Raw genomic sequence first — 19,824 nt, 5'->3', positions numbered from 1 at the left:
CCAAAGCCAGATGTTTTATTCTGGTACATTATGAGACTTTACTCTTGACTTTAGATTCTCAGAAGAAAAGGGAGGAGGTGACTTAGTTTTGTGTGAGACTTACAACAAACAGTAGGACAATAGAAATGTTATTGGCAAAGGGAGTCTTACTCAAATCTCTATGGGTAAGCATTTCTTAGATATATAAGATAATAATGGGAATATACTTGTTCTCTTTTTCTTTTGCTATATAATTCACATACCATGAAACTCACATTTTAAAGTATATAATTCAGTAGTTTTTATTTCATTCACAAGATTGGGCAATCATCACCACTGTCCAATTCCAGATCATTCATTACCCCAAAAAAGAAACCTCATACCCATTAGCAATCTCTCCCCATTCCTTCCTCCTTGCAAGCCTCTAGCAACTCCTGGTCTCTTTTCTGCCTATATAGATTTGCCTAATCTGGGCCATACATACAACTGGAATTATATAACATGAGGCCCTATTTTCTGCCTCTATAGATTTGCCTAATCTGGACCATACATATAATTGGAATTACACAACATGTGGCCCTTGGTGTCTGGCCTATTTCACTTAGCATTATCTTAGCATAATGATTACAAAGTGCATCCATGTTGTAGTAGGAGATAATACTTCATTCATTTTTATGGCTGTATAATGTTCCATTAAATGGGTATTCCATATTTTGTTTTTTCATTCATCAGTTGGCAGGTATTTGATTGTTTCCACTTTTTTAGCCATTATGAATAATATGCTACTATGAAAATTCATGTACAAGTTTTTGTGCGGACATGTGTTGTCCTTTATCTTGGGTATGTACACCTGGAGGTGGAATTGTTAGGTTATAATGTATTTATATAAGTGCTGAACTGTTTTACAAAGTGGCTCTATCTTTTTACAATCTCACCTGCAGTGTATAAGGGTTTCAATTTCTCCACATCATTGTCAACACTTATTATTATCTGTCTTTTTTATTGTTACCATCCTAATGGATGTAATGTGGTTTTGTGGTTTTGATTTTACTCAATTCATTGTGGTTTCAGTTTGCATTTCCCTGAGAGCTAATAATGTTGGACATTTTTTCATGTACATTTTGGTCATTTGTATATTTTCTTTGGAAAAAATATTTATTCAAATCCTTTGACATTTTTTTTAAGTGTATTTATTCTGAGAGACAGAGAAAGCATGATTGGGGGAGGGGCAGAGAGAGAGGGAGAGAGAGAATACCAAGCGGACTCTGCACTGCCAGTGCTGATCCTGATGCAGGGCTCAAACTCACAAACCATGAAATCATGACCTGAGCCGAAGTGGATGCTTAACCAACTGAGCCACCCAGCACCCCTAAATCCTTTTACAATTTTTAAACTTATTATTTTAATTAGGAATATACTTAAACCAGCGATTTCTCAAAGTTGGTTCACATTAGAATCTCTCAGGAGCTTTTAAAAATACCCATGCTTCACCCTACACCAGCTAAATCAAAATATCTAGGGGTAGAACACCAGCAGGATTTAAAAAAAAATTCTGCAGGGAATTCTAATGTTTGAGAATCAGTGTAATAGACTAGATGACCAAGCTGATGATACCAATATAGAAATGCTGAACACTTAGAAACTTAGAAATTAGGCCAAGTATTAGAAATTGAACTAGGGGCTCCTGGGTGGCTCAGTTGGCTAAGCATCCAACTCTTGATTTGGTTCAGGTCATGATCTCATGATTCATGAGATCAAGCCCGCATGGGGCTCCGTGCTGATGGCTCACAGCCTGCTTGGGATTCTCAATCTCCCTCTCTTTCTTCCCCTCCCCCCGATACACATGTGCACACATGTGCTCTCCCTCTCTCTCTCTCTTTCTCTCTAAATAAACAAACAAACAAACAAACAAAAAACTTAAAACAGAAATTTAACTAAATATGAATTATAAAAAGCCTAATCAGGTCAAAAGGTAGAGGTGAGCTTTTTAATGACTTTTTTTAAAAAGGATTTTTCCTATCACAGGAAGTTTTAAGCCAGCAATATTTAGAGAAAATGTCCTGGCTTGGTTCTTGCCTAGTGACTAGGAGTACATCTTAGGAGGTAACCACACGTGAGCCAATAAATGTGACTAATCATGACACAATTAAATCCATAATCCCAGAAAATGCATCTCAACTATTCAATGTTCAAAAAGAAACTATGACAAAATGTGAGTATTAACTAGCAGAAAATTGAAATTTAGGCTTTTGAAAGTCAGAAGGATATTGGAGACTATTTTAAGAGACTTCATTGGAAGTATAGGGAAAGAGTAACTGAGAATAAAAAAGAAAAATCCAAGCACTTAAAAATGTGACAGTCACAGTGGAGGGAAAATGACATCTTTCAAAGAATGTAGAAAGCTCCCCAGAGGAAAGCAGGGAGCCCACAGAGTTTGTCGGGTTAGGTATGAAATAGGAAAAAAGACTTTGAGAAGCACCTTTGAAGAGAGTCCAAAATACATAAAGGGATTGTCTAAATCCATTAAAAGGGAGAAGCTAGAATAACAGTGGAATCTCTTGCTGCTAATAGTAGGGCACAGGGAGTGGTCAGAAACCAAAAGACAATGACACTAAACTAATCATGCGCCTCTAAATTTATTGAGGAAGAAACCAGAGTGATTACAACACCGGAATTCATCCCCTATGAATTCATTAGAAGTTGATCAAATAGTTTTCTGTGTTTTGCATATTTCAAGTCAGGTAGACAAATGAATACTGAGTAATTGCTGGAAACTGTTGGTGTTACTCTTGAGACTTTAGAAGTCCTCCAGAACAGATTATTGGTATTGGCCATATCTCACCATCCTCTTACCACCAACCATCTTAAAAATTGGTCTTGGGGCACCTGGGTGGCTCAGTCAGTTAGGCGTTTGACTTCGGCTCAGGTCATGATCTCACGGTTCACGAGTTCAGGCCCAGAGTCAGGCTCTGTGCTGACAGCTCAGAGCCTGGAGCCTGCTTCAGATTCCATATCTCCCTCTCTCTCTGCCCCTTACCTGCTCACACTCTGTCTCTCTGTCTCTCAAAAATAAATAAACATTAAAAAAAAAAAAAGTGGTCTTCACTAGCCACCTCCACTTTCTCATCTCCAATTCATTCTTCAAGCCATGCCCTGATTCCACTGAAATGACCCTTACTCAGGTCATTAAATTAATTGATCTCTTTTTAGACTTCATCCTATTTAGCCTCAATCCATATAACACTTAACCATCTCCTCTGTTGCTCCTTTCTGAAAGCTTCTCTTTTATTAGCTTTACCATACATAAATGTTTCTGCTTCCTATCAGCTGCTTCCATTGGCTCCTGCACTCCACCTACCCATTTAATGTTGATATCACCCTGAGTTCCAGTCTTCATTCACTTTTTATGCTATACCCCTGACCTAGTCTTAATCCCTCTTACAACATATCCCCAGGCCCTGCCTCTTTCAAATCCCTTTTTCTGACTTCACAGTTGATACTGTGAGATTGACATTCTTTAGTCAATTCAGATTCCATGACCAAAAGCCAGACTCAAACCTTACCATTAATATTGTTCTACCTCTGTGTAGTTTCTATCTCAGTTAATAGCACTACCCTCCATCCATTCCTCATTCTGCTTTTCTTTGTCTCCCTACACATCCAGTTAGTCACCAAATCTCAGATATTTAACTTCTCAGATATCTCTTAATCTGTCCTCTGTTGCCCATCTCCATTGCCCAAGTGTAGCCCTGATCTACTTTTCATCTGGGTTACTGCAGTAGCCCCCTAGTTAGTCTCGCCCATTTCCAATGTAGCTACTACTCTCTTTCCAGCATTTTTTTTTTTTTTTTACAAACGCAGACCTGGTTTTCAAACATAGACTTCTACTGCTTATACAACTCCTTAGATAACCATTTAAGATCTTTTGTAGTTTGGCTCTAATCTACAATTTCTGCTTATCCCTTTTTTTTTAAATATGAAATTTATTTTCAAATTGGTTTCCATACAACACCCAGTACTCATTACAACAGGTGCCCTCCTCAATACCCATCACCCCTCCTCTCCTCCCTCCCACCCCCCATCAACCCTCAGTTTGTTCTCAGTTTTTAAGAGTCTCTTATGTGTTGGCTCCCTCCCTCTCTAACCTTTTTTTTCCCCTTGGTTATTCCTTTTAAAGTAACTTGTGCTTTCATTATATAAGGTAATAGCTGTTTCTCAAGCATACCACATTTATCACCATATCTTTGTTCATGTTCTTCCTTGTTTCATGACTCTTCTCATTTTGCACCTCACAAACTCCTATTCATACTTTAAGACAAATTCTTCTCCATCAAAATGTGGGCCCTGGGCCAGCAGCATCAGTATCATCTGGGAACTTGTTAGAAATAGAAATTCTTGGGGTCCTACCCTAGATCTTACTGAATCTGAAACTCTAGGGGATCATGACCATATCTGTATTTTAACAAGCTCTTCAGGTGATTCTTACCAATGCTAAAATCTCAGAACCACCTTTCTAAGGAACAGTTCCTTTAGCAATGCCCATAGCACTTTACATATACCTATATAACTTACCACATGGTTTCATAATTATACTTACCTATACACTTATCCATCTCCTCTACTATAAATTGGGTCCTCAAGTCAAATACAATATTTCCTATCACCTGACAAGGGGCCTGGCACATAGGAGGTGCTTGATAAGAATTCGGAGCCTAAAACATACTCCATCCCCTCCAGGATTTGGTCCAGTTAGAGTGCATACAAATACACAGGACTGAATAATCAAATGATGTTTTTACTCTTAAAGGCTTACATGTGTCACACAAGCCAAAAGCACATATACTGACAATACCAAGTGTCAGCAAGGATGCAGAGAAACTGGATGTATCATACATTGCTGATGGGTATGTAAAATGGTGGTTACTTTGGAAAAAAGTTTGGCAGATTTGTATAAAATCAAACATATGCTCACTGTGCAATTCAGGAATAGTACTCCTGGGTATTTTATCCTACAGAAATGAAAACACAAAAACAAATGTTTACAGCAGCTTTATTTGTAATAATCAGAAAATAGAAACAACCCAAACATCCTTCAACAGGTGAATGGATAAACAAACTGTGGTGCATCCATATAATGGAAAACTACCCAACAATAAAAAGGAACAAGCTGTTATTACTTTGCAACAACTTGGCTGAATCTCAAGGGCATTATGCTGAATAAAATAAGCCAAGCTCAAGAGGTTACACACTGTGTGATTCTATTTATATTGTATTCTCAAGAGACAAATTTATAGTGATAAATAACAGATGAGAGGTTGCCAGAGGTTATAGTTGGGTGAAGGGTGTGACTATAAAGGGATAATTTGATACCAGTTTTGTTTTGTTTGCACGTTGAAACAGTTTAGCATCCTAATTATGGTGGTAGTTGCATTCATCTCTATGCATTATAAATTCAATAGAACTATACACATGTGCACACACACACAGAGCACATGTAAAAACTGGTGAAACTCAAATAGAGTCTATAGTTAATAGCATTGCACCACTGTCAATTTCCTGGTTTTGGTAATGTAATCTAGTTATGTAAGAGGTTGTCTTTGGAGAAAGCTGGGTGAAGGTTGAAACTGTTTTGCAACTTCTTATGAGTCTCAGATAATGTCAAAATAAAAAGGTTTTTTGCGGAAAGGATTTGGGGTGAAAGCCAAATTAGAAAGCACTACTTGACATGATGCTAAAATGGGGACCAAGGAGTGGTGCAGAGAGAGCTCTTGTAGAGCTCTACCTCTGGTAGAGGTGAGGAAGGAGAAGAGAGGAGTGGAGATTCCTACCTTGGAGACATTTTGGTAGAACTTGGTCCAGGCCTGTTAGCCTCTCTCTAGTCTGAGTGCTCACCCCTGTTACCTGGGAGGTTGGAGGGGGGAGGGTACTAGGGTGGAGAGGGAGGTGAAAACTTTGTCCTCAGCAGTTTCCCACATGGGGAGAGAGGTAGGAAAAACCTTTCTTCAATAGACCTTGGTGAGAAAGCAGAGAGAGGGGGATAAGGGTTACTCCTTAACAATGTTCACAAGAGGTGAAGTGTGTCAGCAGTGAAAGATTAAATGGCATAAGAACCCAGGCTCTGGAATCAAACTCCACTTCAGATCTCAGCCCCATCACTCACTAGACATGTGACTAGATTGCTTTATTGAACTTTGCTGAATCTCATTTCCCTATTTAAAAATAGGAGTAATGATACTATATATCTCAGAATTCTGTGATTGCGTTCAGTGGTGTGTGTAGAGCCCTTAGCAACTGCCTAGCAAATATTAAGTATATAGTCAATGTTGGCCACTCTTATAAATTATTCCATATCATTGTCAATATTCTAAGGAATAGAAAACACATGCATTCAGATGATTCTGACTACAATGTAATTTTTGATAAGCAGTGTATTTCAGGATCCTTCAGTACTTCAAACTCATCTTAAAATCAGCATTTAGTCCCTATATGTGTAAATTCAGACAATTTAACTTAAAATTCATGGTTGTTACTTTCTATTACAGGCCTCTTATATGCTTTTTGTTTTAGATACGTTATCTCTGACCTTTATAGAACTCATGAGGATAAATATTATTTTCCCCATTTTCAGATAAAGAAACCACCTGAGCATGGTTAAGCAAATCACCCACCATACATGGCTAGTTGGTCTAGTCTGTCTACTTGGAAAAGCCCATGCTTTTCCCACTGCATCATGTTAGCCTCAGTGTTAATCCACGAAAGCTGCTTAAACACACACAGATTATCTAATAGTTGTTCCTTTCATGACAGATTACAGGATAGAATACACAACTCTTGTCACAGCCTAGGGCAGACACTTCCAGGCCATTCTGGGGCTAAGACTTGAAGACTTTTGGCAGTGTCGGAAACCAAAAGCCCAAAGCCAGTTGTGGCAAGAATGCAGTCTGGGATTCCAGCCAGTAGGTAAAGCCAGGAGCCATGAAGGGAGCCCTGCCAACGTCCAAGGTCCAGGCCAGCACTCAGAATTGAAAAGGGCAGGCAGAGCCCAGGAGAAGGCACTGCAGAGAACTCAGGATTTCCTCTTTGTCCTCTTGATGATAAATGCTAGCAAATGGCACCTTTGAGGAGCCTCAGTTGAGGAGGCAGGTGAAAATGCTTGGCCCCCAGTGCTGCTGCTGGACATTAGAAACCAGGATCAAAAAGGCCCCTAGCAGAAGTTCATTATCAGTAGGATAGACACAGGGTCCCAGGTGGCCAGGGTAATCCAGGGGGGAAGTGAAGGAACATAGGAGGGAACCAGGAATCAGGACATCTGCATTAGCTGTCCCATTGTGGTCCCCATCTGGCTGTAAAACTGCATGCAGATCCTGTCATTGTAAAATGAGAAAGTCAGGGGCAATCACTGGTTTAAGTGGTGTTTCTCATGACCCTTAGACGCCAATCCTGTCCTAGGCAATTTGTGGGGACAGAGTGGTGGGGAGCAAGTAGATCGCACCTTGCTAGCAGTCTCCCTTTTATCTCTTTTAAGTACAGGGCTTCTAAGAGCCTTTTAAGTCTAATGATTTATCCAGGATAACAAACAGTAAGTGTCCACTAGGTTCAGGGCCCTGTAGAAGGTGCCGATAGGTAAAGCTAGGTAAAACCCAGTCCCAGCATCATGAATTCTTCCCAGATTCTGGCCCAGTGGGGAATGATTCCAACAGCGGAGTTGGTCAGGATTCCTCTCAGACTCACTCAGGCCCAAAGTTCTCCTGCCACAATCCTGAGGACCAGAAAGGAGGGGAAGAGGGAAAGGAAGCCTTCCCAGCATGGCAGGCAAATGTTTTATGCCTCAAAGACATCAATGTACATGTTACCTGGTAGATGATAGATAGTGTTCTGGTTTATAGTCTCTCTCCCATGATTGGGTGTTTTATGGGGCCAATTGTGCTTGTGCTTTATGCTCTACTTAAAATCAGGGCATCTGGGGCGCCTGGGTGGCGCAGTCGGTTGAGCGTCCAACTTCAGCCAGGTCACGATCTCGCGGTCCGTGAGTTCGAGCCCCGCATCAGGCTCTGGGCTGATGGCTCAGAGCCTGGAGCCTGTTTCCGATTCTGTGTCTCCCTCTCTCTCTGCCCCTCCCCTGTTCATGCTCTGTCTCCCTCTGTCCCAAAAATAAATAAACGTTGAAAAAAAAATTTTTTTTTTAAGAAAATAAAATAAAATCAGGGCATCTGCTGTGCCCTTTGGGAAGTGCTGCAAGTCTCCTGCTAGGGATTGGCCCAGGCAAGGCCTTCTCCCAAAGCTGAGGGGAGAAAGGAAGCTGAAATCACTGCTTTATAAATTACAACACATGCCTACACTGTAGGGTGGGTCTGAGGTTATATGAGTGAAGAGGATTTTTGTGTTTCTAGTGGTTTTTTCCCCCCCTGGCATTTAAAAAATGCATTTAAAGGGCACCTGGGTGACTCAGTCAGTTAAGAATCGGACTCTCAATTTCGGCTCAGGTCACGATTCCTGGTTCATGAACCCTGCATGGAGCCCAACATGAAGCCCTGTGCTGACAGTGCAGAGCCTGCTTGAGATTCTCTCTCACTTTCTCTGCCCCTCCCCCATGCCCTCTCTCCCTCTCTCTTTCTTTTTTTTTTCTTTTTTTTTTTTTAGCATTTATTTATTTTTGAGACAGAGAGATACAGAGCATGAACAGGGGAGGGGCAGAGAGAGAGGGAGACACAGAATCTGAAACGGGCTCCAGGCTCTGAGCTGTCAGCACAGAGCCCGACGCGGGGCTCGAACTCATGGACCGTGAGATCATGACCTGAGCCAAAGCCAGACGCCCAACCGACTGAGCCACCCAGGTGCCCCATCTCCCTCTCTCTTTCTTAAAAATAAATAAGTGAACATTAAAAAATAAAATAAAATAAAAACACATTTAAAATATGTTACAATTGCATGAGTCATGGCAAAAATATATTTAGAAACTAATTTTTTAAAAAATTGATGTGGAATGTGGCCATACTACTCCTCATTAAAGCCATTCAATCTCCTTTCTTTTTTTTTAATGGTGATTTATGTTTTGGAGAGAGAGAGAGCGAGCATGAGCGAGGGAAGGGCAGAGAGAGGCAGGGACAGAGGATCCCAAGTGGGCTCTACACTGACAGCAGAGAGCCCAATATGGAGCTTGAACTCACAAACCATGATATCATAACCTGAGCCAAAGTCAGATGCTCAACTGACTGAGCCACCCTACAAGCTCCTTTCTAGTAAGGGTACCCTTGAGGGCTCTTTTCCCCCTCTTATCACCAGCTTATCTTGAATTTATCTATATGCTTTTTCACTACTGTCCTAATTGTGTGCTGGTAAAATGAAATAATGGGCATTTGGTCTTATATCTAAATTTCTGCATTTTAGCTTTAAAAATATTTGCAAGGATGTATTTTTAAAAAATGATCCTTAGGCCTATTTATATAGACTAGGAGAGCTATATGTTCTGAAATTTGTTCACTAGAAATCTATATGCATATTCACATATAAATATCTATAAATTCATATACATAGATTTTGTTAAATGACCCAGCGGATACTGAGAAAACAACTGCTAATATTAAAATTTTATTCTATTTTAAAAGAGAAAAGGCAGAACAAAAAGAAATTGTCATTGTAGTGAAAAATATGGAAACCAGAGAGATGGTGTCCAAGTGAGCTGAGGACAGAAATTATATCATATTTGCCTTCCTATCTTCAGTTCTTCTTAATACTTTAACAAATAGATATTTAGAAATTGTTGAATTAATGTTTGACACAGGAAGATCATTAAGTGTTTGTTTGGACTCACAAAACATCCAAACACTGAGGTAATCTGCTAAAGGGTAACTTGGGGGCAGGATCATTAGCAAGTTTTCTTTTGCATTTAATAGTTAAATATTTCGATGATTGATTGATTGATTGACTGGGGGACTGATTGATTGGGATGTAAATTCTAAAGCCTCTCTGATAACCAGGTCAGCCTGTTGTTCCTGCTTAAGGTAGAGAGGCAGAAATACAAAGTGTAACTGGCTTATTAATAAGCCAGTAGTAGGGAAAAGAAACTTGTCTCTGCAATAAGCTGAGAAGGGAAGAGCGGGAAGGGAATGTAGATTTCAGCAAGTGCAACCACCACTAATCATGCAGCTGTCCTGCAGGCAGAATGTCTTTGTTCTTCCAGTTCATCTCCAGCTTCAGCAGCTGTAGGCCTGAGCTGACAAAATAGGAGACAGGAGTTCACTCTCCCCATGTAAAACAAAATGATGCAGACACTACAACTAGAGGAAAGCAGGCAGATTTAGAGTGGCAAGGCCCGTCCTGAACAAGAAGCAGGGCTGAGAGTTTTAGCTTGCTACAAAACATAATTTAGTGGCTGCAAGCATGTAAAGAGAAGGCATGCATCCTAGCCTAGCTGCAAGCAGCAAATCAGTCCAAGATCAGCAGATTTTCTGAAGCCAGGAAATGGGATGCATGTTGTTAACCTCTGAGCAGATGTCAGCTGAGACTGTAATCTGTGTGGTCGTGAAGATGAGGTCTCATTCGTCAACTGCTTGACAAGGGCTGTCATCATATCACTGGGCCTACATAGCCCTCGACACATGATGTAAGAGACATATTGGACAAAAGCATTTCCTGGGGGAATTCTCCAGGAAGAATTCAGCCAATGGAAAGAAATCTTTCAAGTGGCCTGATCTCATTGGAGACAAGTAAACACATGTGTGTGTGCATATATGAATATATACATCCCCAAGACGCTGCACTTTCCTAGAAACAAAGAGAATGGGAGCACAAAAAGCTTCACAAGCATCCTGTTAGGATTCTTTCTCTCGTTTATTTTTAGACTTCCTCAGCACCATGCTGAGTGGGGAAGCAAAGGAGTAGATCACCCAAATGACAAGGCTTTTCAGTGATGGTTTGTGATGTGTAGATTTGTCAAAAACCAGTGTCTGTGGATGTCCACAGCAACCAAAATATCTTGGCCCTTTTGTATTTAGTAATGCCGTGAAGTTCTTAGCCATTCCAGGAGGGGCTATCTAAAACTCCTACCATAACCCAGAATGTACCCTCTTGTCTTAACACACAGACATTGAACCAAATCTTGACTCTCCCTCTGTCAGAGATCTCTGCTGCTTTAGAGCCATTTGGCATACTTTTGGGAGGATGAGAACCTCATCCTTCTGCCTAACAGAGGAGAGCATTGCCAAGGAAAAATGAGATTAGGGAAGAGAACAAAGAAAGGAAGAAGTGATGGGCCTTTCATATCTATTAATGAATTCATTCATTAATTCAACAAAAGGTTATGGATTACTTGCCATTTTGCAAAGACTATGCTAGGAGCTGAGATACAGATGAGTAGGAAACAGCCCAGCTTTTGAGGGGTAGAAACTGTCTAGTGAGACAAACATAAAAAGCTAGTAATATAACATGACAATTGTACTGATGCATATATACCCTGGGGTATTATAAAGCCATAGAGGAGGGCACCAAACCTAGACTGAGAAATCATCCAGACAGATATGTGCTCTTATTTCTTTAAAACTAATGAGGTGGGTCACTCACAAAACGTTAAAGAGTACCTCATAGAACAAATAAAAACGTTAGCTGGTAGTACAGTAAGCCCTGCTGATTGGTGTTGGAGGCTATTGATTTTGTGGCAACAGTCTACAAGGTTACATAATTTTCTCCCCCAACACCCAGCTGCTTGGATATAAAGGAAAACAATCGATTGAAATTTTGATGGGAGTTCTGTCAGGCAGATGCAGCAAAGGAGCTTGCTTGGAAAAGGAAGTGGGTGTTGCAGAGAGAACAGTTCAGATGACCAACCAGAGGTTTCACATTGGGCAGAGAAAGGAGACTGTGAGGAAGCTGAAGAGACAGGGAAATGGAGGTCTGTAGGCTGTCAACAAGCAAGTGCATTAGAAGTGAGCATATGAAAGGGCTAGAGGATAGGGGACTTATTCATTCATTCATGAAGTATTTACTGAGTGTTTTCAATATGCTAGGTACTGTTCTAGTACTGGGAGTACATCATGACCCATTCCAGTGGGGAGGAGAAGATGATAAACAACTACATACATACATACATATATATGTGTATATAAATGTATATGTATATATATAAAATGAATATTACTCAGCAATCAAAAAGAATGAAATCTTGCCATTTGCAGCAACGTGGATGGGAACTAGAATGTATTATGCTAAGTGAAATAAGTCAAGAGAAAGACAAATATCATCTGATTTCACTTATATGTGGAATTTAACATACAAAACAGACGAACATAGGGGAAGGGAGGAAAAATAAGATAAAAACAGAGAGGGAGGCAAACCATAAGAGACTCTTAAATACAAAGAACAAACTAAGGGTTGCTGGAGGGGAGGTGTGTGGTAGGGGGATGGGCTAAATGGGTGATGGGCATTAAGGAGGACGCTTGTTGGGATGAGCACTGAGTGTTATATGTAAGTGATGAATCACTAAATTCTATTCCTGAAACCATTATTACACTATGTATTAACTAACTTGAATTTAAATAAATTTTTTTTATAATTTTTTTTTCAACGTTTATTTATTTTTTGGGGGACAGAGAGAGACAGAGCATGAACGGGGGTGGGGCAGAGAGAGAGGGAGACACAGAATCGGAAACAGGCTCCAGGCTCTGAGCCATCAGCCCAGAGCCTGACGCGGGGCTCGAACTCACAGACCGCGAGATAGTGACCTGGCTGAAGTAGGACGCTTAACCGACTGCGCCACCCAGGCGCCCCTAAATTTTTAAATAAATAAAAATAAAATTGTGTAATATCTTAGAAGGTAAAAAGTACTATGGTGGGATGGAGATAGACTAGAACAGGATAAGAAAGATTTGGAATTCTGAGAAAGAGTGCGATTTTAAAATCTTTTTTTTTTTTTTTTAATGTTTATTTTTGAGACAGACAGAGACAGAATGCAAGTGGGTTAGGGGCAGAGAGAGAGGGAGACAGAATTGGAAACAGTCTCCAGGCTCCACGCTGTCAGCACAGAGCCCAACGCGGGGCTTGAACTCATGAACTGTGAGATCATGACCTGAGATGAAGTTGGACGCTCAACCAACTGAGCCACCCAGGCAAAAGAGTGCGATTTTAAATGGGGTTGTAGCCCTGATTGAGAGGGTAACACTTGAACAAAGACATAAAAGGAAAGAGGGAATGAGTCATGGAAATATATGAATTAGAATATTCTATAGCAGGAGAACACCCACTTCAAAACCTTGAAGTTTTGAGTGCCTGGTGTTTTCAAGGAATAGCAAGGAGGCCTGTGTGGGGTGGAGTGGGCAAAGGGAAGAAGCAGGAAATGAGATAGATAATGAGGGCCAAAAATATAACTTGTACACTCTGGTAAAGACTTTGACTTTTCCTCTGAGTCAGATGACTTCTGAATAGAGAAGTGACATGGTCTGCTTTACCTTTAATGGATTGTTGTGACTGCTGTGTTGAAAATAGACTTAGGAAGGGTCCAGAGTTGAAACAGCAAGACCAGTTAGGAGGCTATTGTAATAATCCAAATGAGAAATGCAAAGTCAGACTTTGATCAGGGTGGTGGTAGCAGAGGTGGTAAGAAGTTGGATTTTGGATGTATTTCAAGGATAGATCCAATAGGATTTCATGACAGATTGGATGTGGGTGGTGAGCAAGAATCAAAGATGACTTCAAGATTTTGGGTCCAACCAAATAGAAAGATGGAATTGCCATTATCTGAACTGGGGAAGAATGTGGGAAGAACAGGTCAAGGGAGAAGACTAAGAGTTTGGTTTTGGATACATTGAGATCAAAGAGGGGGATGTCGGTTTTCAAAATTTCTGAAGTGGAATCATTCTTAATGATCATAACACTCAGGGTGTGACCCTGGGGGTGGGTATCTAAAAGTGGAATAAAGTGAAGTCATTATGATCAAAGAATTTAGAACTCTGGAGGTTGAAAGGTCAATGAAAGCTCCTAGGATGGTCACCTAGAATGGTAGCCCAGACAGGAGAGGAGGGGACAGGGCCAGTCTTCTCTCACCATTATGATGCTGAGTTAGAATATAAGTGGTTAGAAGTCACACAGATATTGCTTTGAGATGTGCAGAATTTGAATTGGGTTTAGATTTTGAACCTAAAACATTAGAAATAAGCATGGTAGCAAAATGATTGTGTTTGCTAAATCAAACCAGAAAACATAATGATAAAGCTGTTTGGAACATATCCAGATGAGATTGATTTATAACCCCACTGTAACATGGGTCCAAAATAGTGAATCGAAAAAGAAATTCAACGAATTCTCATGATTTAATCTTAATTGTTTTATTAAAAATTGTTTTTGGAAAGACATTTATACTTGGTTTGTTTAAAGCTTACTGACATCATTTATATCAATTCATATAGCATTTTAGAAACCATGGCCCTGTCACATTTTAGGAAAATTTTCTAATAGCCACAAGAAGTACGCTCAGTCCCATTTGCAAGCCATGTTTCCAAACTCAGTTCTTAACCATAATTAAGAAGAGAGAGTAGGATGACCAGTCAGTCCTCCATAGCAGTTATAATAAACCTCTAAATTCAGAAACCAGTATTTGATAAAGACTTTTAAAATATCATACCTGTGGGGTGCCTGGATGGCTCAGTCGGTTAAGCTTCTGACTCTTGGTTTCGGCTCAGGTCATCATCTCATGGATCGTGGGTTTGAGCCCTGCATCAGGCTGCATGTTGTCAGTGTGGAGCCTGTTTGAGATTTTCTCTCCCTCTCTCTCTGGCCCTCCCCTACTTGTTCTGTCTGTCTGTCTCTCTCTCAAAATAAATAAATAAACTTAAAAAAATATATCATACCTGTGATTCATGAGTTCAAGCCCTGCACTAGGCTCTCTGCTATCAGCACAGAACTTGCTTTGGATCCTCTGTCTCCCTCTCTCTCTGCTCCTCCTCTCTCTCTCTCTCTCTCTCTCTCTCTCTCTCTCTCTCTCTCTCTTTCAAAACTAGATAAACATTAAAAATACATATATCAAACCTGTGAGCTGGTAGATGTCACTTAAGCATCAGAATTCATTAAAGAGTATTAAAATTATAATCCAGGTTTATACAAATACAGATGGATATTTATCTTTGTATTGAGACTTACTCGAGAATAGAAACATCAAGAAAGTTCTAGTCTTTACCAATTAATAAATGAAGAGAAAAGATAATGAGATAGCTATACAATCCTTTAAAAAAAAAACCCACCTTGTTTCTGAGTGCTAGTAACACAGTCTAAGCTTTTATCTCTTCATAAACGCAACATAGGTAATCTCAAAGGGACTAGATATTTATAATTAAGTATATAATATTTAAATTGTCTTGTTTTGTGGAAAGTATGTGTTTGTGGGTGATTAAAAGATTCAGCATGTGTGGGTTTCATATTTTAGTTCAACAGTAAAATATAAGTGACATTGGTGCTTGAATTCTTATTCAAGTAGCAAAGACATTCCTCAGACATACATAATTCATCTGCTGAATAGATGATTTCACCTTTCAGTAACTTCACAGGTGTTAACTTTGCCAAACAAAATAGGTAAACCATCTTCCATTCATTTTTTTTTCTGATGCAAGTTTTAAGTACAAATTTTTTACAAAAAATATAAAAATATACATATGTAAGTCCATAACGTCCATTTAGAAAATGAATTTGCATCAACTTCTGAGATGTGAGGATTATGTAATGTATATTTTGTCAAAAAATAACTAAATTGGGCTCCTCCTAACTAAATCAGGAGGGAGGGGATTCTAAATCAGGGTTTCATGCAGTACTGAATTACACAAAGAAGATCTGATTGTAGAGCGGTGTTCAAATAAAATGGTCCCAGAAAAGAATGAAGAAAGAAACCTACCCAAACCTATCCGTGATCTGAACAATACAGACATGTGTGACTATGAAACTTGGGCAGCTGCTTGGTAAGGACGTCAGCATCATATATTCATGGCTCATGCTTACGTGTAGCCATGGGGAAGAATAGCCTCAGTTATTGGACTTCGAAGAGTCTACCAGTGGTCGTACCACTGCATAGGCTTTTGACTGAACCAAATAGCTAGTCCCAGGTCAGCGGTGGCCCCTTTTCCAAAGCAGTGCCAGCACTGGTCTGTTTAAGTTATTAATTAATAAATGCATTATGAAGCTGATGGTTATCACTGTTCTTACTTTTGCAGTCAATATTCACCCCATAATTCCCCTTCTTCTGGGAAGAGCCAAAGAAACTAATGAAGATTACTGTCCATAAGTCTATAATTTGAAAACATGATGACATGAGTGGATAGATAGGATAGGGGCTAGATTTTAAATTTGTATACAGGAGGCTTAAGGTAAACAAAATTGATCTGTATATGTGTAGCTCTCTTCCTAAGTGATGAATGTAGTATTTTAAGAAATAGGTCTGAAAGTAATATGCAGAATGTATTAGGACAGGAAAAAATTGGTGATACAGAGAGCTAAATGTTACACCAAAAATCTAAAAATTCATACTTTTGCATCACCTTAGAATTTTCAAGAGAGTTTCCCACATACCTCATTTGCTCTTTGCAATAATTTGTGGGGTGGCTATGAAGGATAATATTATCTACACAGATGAGGAAACAGGAAGCTAGAGTAAATGACTTGCCCAAAGTCATGCAGCTGTGATTGGCACAGCCAGGATTCCCATCTGTCACACCACCTGTCTCCATTTCCATTGCTCCTAACATGATTGTATCCTGGGTGCATGTAGTAGCAGGAATGGAGAGGGAGGGACCACGCATAAGGATTTTGAAATCCCAAGTGAAAGAAATTGGCAATTGATTGGGTATAGGTGATAAATAGGAGAGGAAAAGGTGATTTGTAGGTTTCTAAAGCATGAAGACAGTGAGATTAATATCATCAGCTAATGTTAGCAACAAGCTTACTCTGTGCCAGGTCCTGTGCCACACTTTGCTTTATTACCTCAATGAACTCTCACCACTCTTTGGTGGGGGGAGAGGCATGTATTATTCTTGTCCCCATTTTATAAGGGGAATACATGAAACTTGTTCCCATTTTTAGAGGAAGAAAAACAAGGTTTTTTTCTACAAGACAGGGTAAAGCTCAACTGGACTTATTGGCCTATGATGTCTGTACTTGGGACCTAAGATTCAGGGCGATGGTTTGGTGTTTTTGTGTGTGTGGATGTAATTATGCCACTAGTCACGAAATAATCAAGCCGGGCCATTGTTAGTTACGATGTTTGCAAGTCTAGCACTGCCAAACTGTCTAATGCCTCTGAGTACTTTGCCTGTCGTTAAAGTAGGCTGCACTAAGTAGCTGGTTTTGCCTTGACTCTGGACTTTAAAGTGGCCAGCCAGGTAATCCAGGTACAAAGATAAGAATGCTTTCCTCCTCAGTTATTATTTTAAAATTAAAATATAACTAAGTATAATTATCAAGTGACTATTAATAGAAATATTGAATTTATGTAGAATACGTTATTTAGACTAAAAGTCTTAAGTACAGTTACCTTACTTCTTAATTGTTATCAGTCACTGTCCAGAGTAAGCCTGGTTTTCCCCTTAGGTTAACCACTTCACACATTTTTACCTTGTCGTGAGCCTCTGTTGGTGCCCAGGGTATGTCTGAGACCCTGGTTGGCCATACCTCCCTCTAATCTTTTAATTGTTCTGTAAACTCATTTAAAACTATTTGACAAAAGAGCCTTCTCAAAGTTCCTGCTTTCAGTCCTTGCTTCCTTTTTCTCTTTCAGTCAGTCAGAGAAAGGAAAAGCAATTGTATATATCAAATAAATAGTGTATGAAAAAAATCCCAAACCTTTTCCAAACGGTGGTTTACCAGCTCACTTCTAAAGGCTCCAAACTGTATCTCGTTAGGTATCTACCTGTTAGTTATTCATTCACTTGCCTGAATGTAGCAGTATCTTAGCAACCAGAAATTTCATGGAGAAATCTTAACTCTTCCCTAATACCACCTGTTTTTTAGAAGTTGGCCTTCTTTTAAAAGACTTGGAGTTATATAAGCAAGAAATGCCAGAATTTAGTTCCTTTAGAAAATAAATTTAAATACATCATAACAATTTTTTACAGGGCTATAAAGAAGTGTCTTCCCAGTGGTCCTTCACTCTGAGGTTGCATTGGAGATTATACTGGTGGGGAAACTCTGTTCACTCCCAGGGCAAAGGGTCATGGCTGTAAGCGTCCTTCTTTCTGATTCGCTCTAGGATTGTGAAGATGTCCAGTCCCAACCTGAACATCGTGACCTTACTTGGCAGTTGTCTGACTTACAGTAGCGTTTACCTCTTCGGGATTCAAGATCAAGATGCTTTAGCGGGAGGCTCAATGGAAACTCTCATTCAGGTGGGTTAAATCTTAAGTTTTTGTTTTGAGAAAAATGTTCAACTTTTGATATCTTTTTAAATCAGCATCTCCTATAGGTGGTGGTTACCTTTATCCTCTGAATGGGTACTCTCAGAGGTGATCATTGTATTGTTTAGTGAAGTCCACATCTGTCCCGTGCCCTGTGTGGACTGAAGCTTTGCAGAGTAGAATGTGGAGAACAATTAAGATCCCTCTCATGCCTCTTGCTTCTGTCCCTTTTCCCTGTAGATAAGACTATCCATGCTGTGCATTGGGACCTCCCTTGTGTTTGGCCCCATTCTGGGGAAGAGCTGGCGACTCTACAAGGTGTTTACCCAGAGGGTCCCGGACAAGAGAGTGGTGAGTAAGCAGCAAGTAGACACTACTTGATTACAAACAGCAACTTTATTATTGATTATTAGCTAGAGAAGTTTGTGTCAGGTTAATGGGTCTGGCTCTTATACGGCAATCTGTAGTTCCTGCTTCTCATTTCAAACCCTGGAGTGGTGTGGCCTCCTAAGTCCCCAAGCCTGGAAGGCCATGTGTCAGTGCTCTTGGGAGATAGGTCTTGCTTCATAGTTCTGCTTCATATGCACCCCAAGCCATGGTACTGCTGGTACTGTGTGAGCTGGCCAACATCTGGCACCAGTGAGAGGGAGAACAAGATGCCCAGAGAGACTGTTGTTTGGCACAAGTGTGAGCTGAAAATGGAGTGAGGGAGAGTGATTACAGGGAAGCTGTAGCGAGTAAGGAGAGCTTTTTCCTTCACTGGAACCCAGGTCTTCTCCATGCCAAATGCCATTCTCTGCACTAAGAAGGATGGGCTTGGAGCAGTGAGCAAGAAAGAGGACACCCATTCAGCAGATAGAATCCACCCTAGAAGCTATGTGCGAGCCAAATGACCTAGATGTCCCTGACATCAGATGTCATCCTGACAACATTTCCCCATTTCATCAGCTTCCCTGCCCAAACCTCAAAGCCTGATCATCAAACCCTTGAGCTATAGGCCCTACCCAGACCCAGTATATCACTCAGTCGGAGTTTACTTCTCTGCAATGATTTCTTTTTTTTGCAAACATTATTGAATCATGGTAAATACTTACGAAAAGCTCAGCTGTGAGTAACCATAATATGAAAAAAATTGCCTCAAGGACAAGAAATTCATCTGTCCCTCTAGAACACAGATTCCTTTTTATTTAAAAAATAGTTTTATTGAGGCATAATTGACATGCAATGAACTGCATATATTTAAACTATATGATTTGATAACTTTTGACATATGTATACACTCATGAAATGTTGCGTAAAATCTGCAGAAGTTTCCTCATGAATCTTTGATATCTCCCTCTCCTGTCCAATCCTTATATCCATTCCTATTCCTGGGCAACTATTGATTTGCTTTTTGTCACTATAGACTAGTTTGCATTTTTCCAAAATTTTATATAAATGGAATAATACAGTATGTACTCTTTTTTTTTTTTTACCTGTTATA

General features: G+C 39.9%; 1 protein-coding gene across 3 annotated transcripts in view; it reads left to right on the top strand.

The window, feature by feature from the left end:
* Positions 1-19,824, top strand: part of GPR156 (G protein-coupled receptor 156) — a 115,041-nt gene that overhangs the window by 71,954 nt on the left and 23,263 nt on the right. For all 3 annotated transcript variants that reach the window (XM_045036992.1, XM_045036993.1, XM_019839812.3), the window contains exons 4-5: positions 18,197-18,332; positions 18,582-18,692. In XM_045036992.1, the coding sequence (XP_044892927.1) occupies positions 18,197-18,332; positions 18,582-18,692 (247 nt within the window). The remainder of the gene's footprint in view (positions 1-18,196; positions 18,333-18,581; positions 18,693-19,824) is intronic.

The sequence above is a fragment of the Felis catus genome, chromosome C2 (assembly GCF_018350175.1).
Source record: "Felis catus isolate Fca126 chromosome C2, F.catus_Fca126_mat1.0, whole genome shotgun sequence".
NCBI lineage: Eukaryota > Metazoa > Chordata > Mammalia > Carnivora > Felidae > Felis > Felis catus.
The sequence above is the reverse complement of the archived record's forward strand: the minus strand, read 5'-3'. Positions and strand labels throughout refer to the sequence as shown.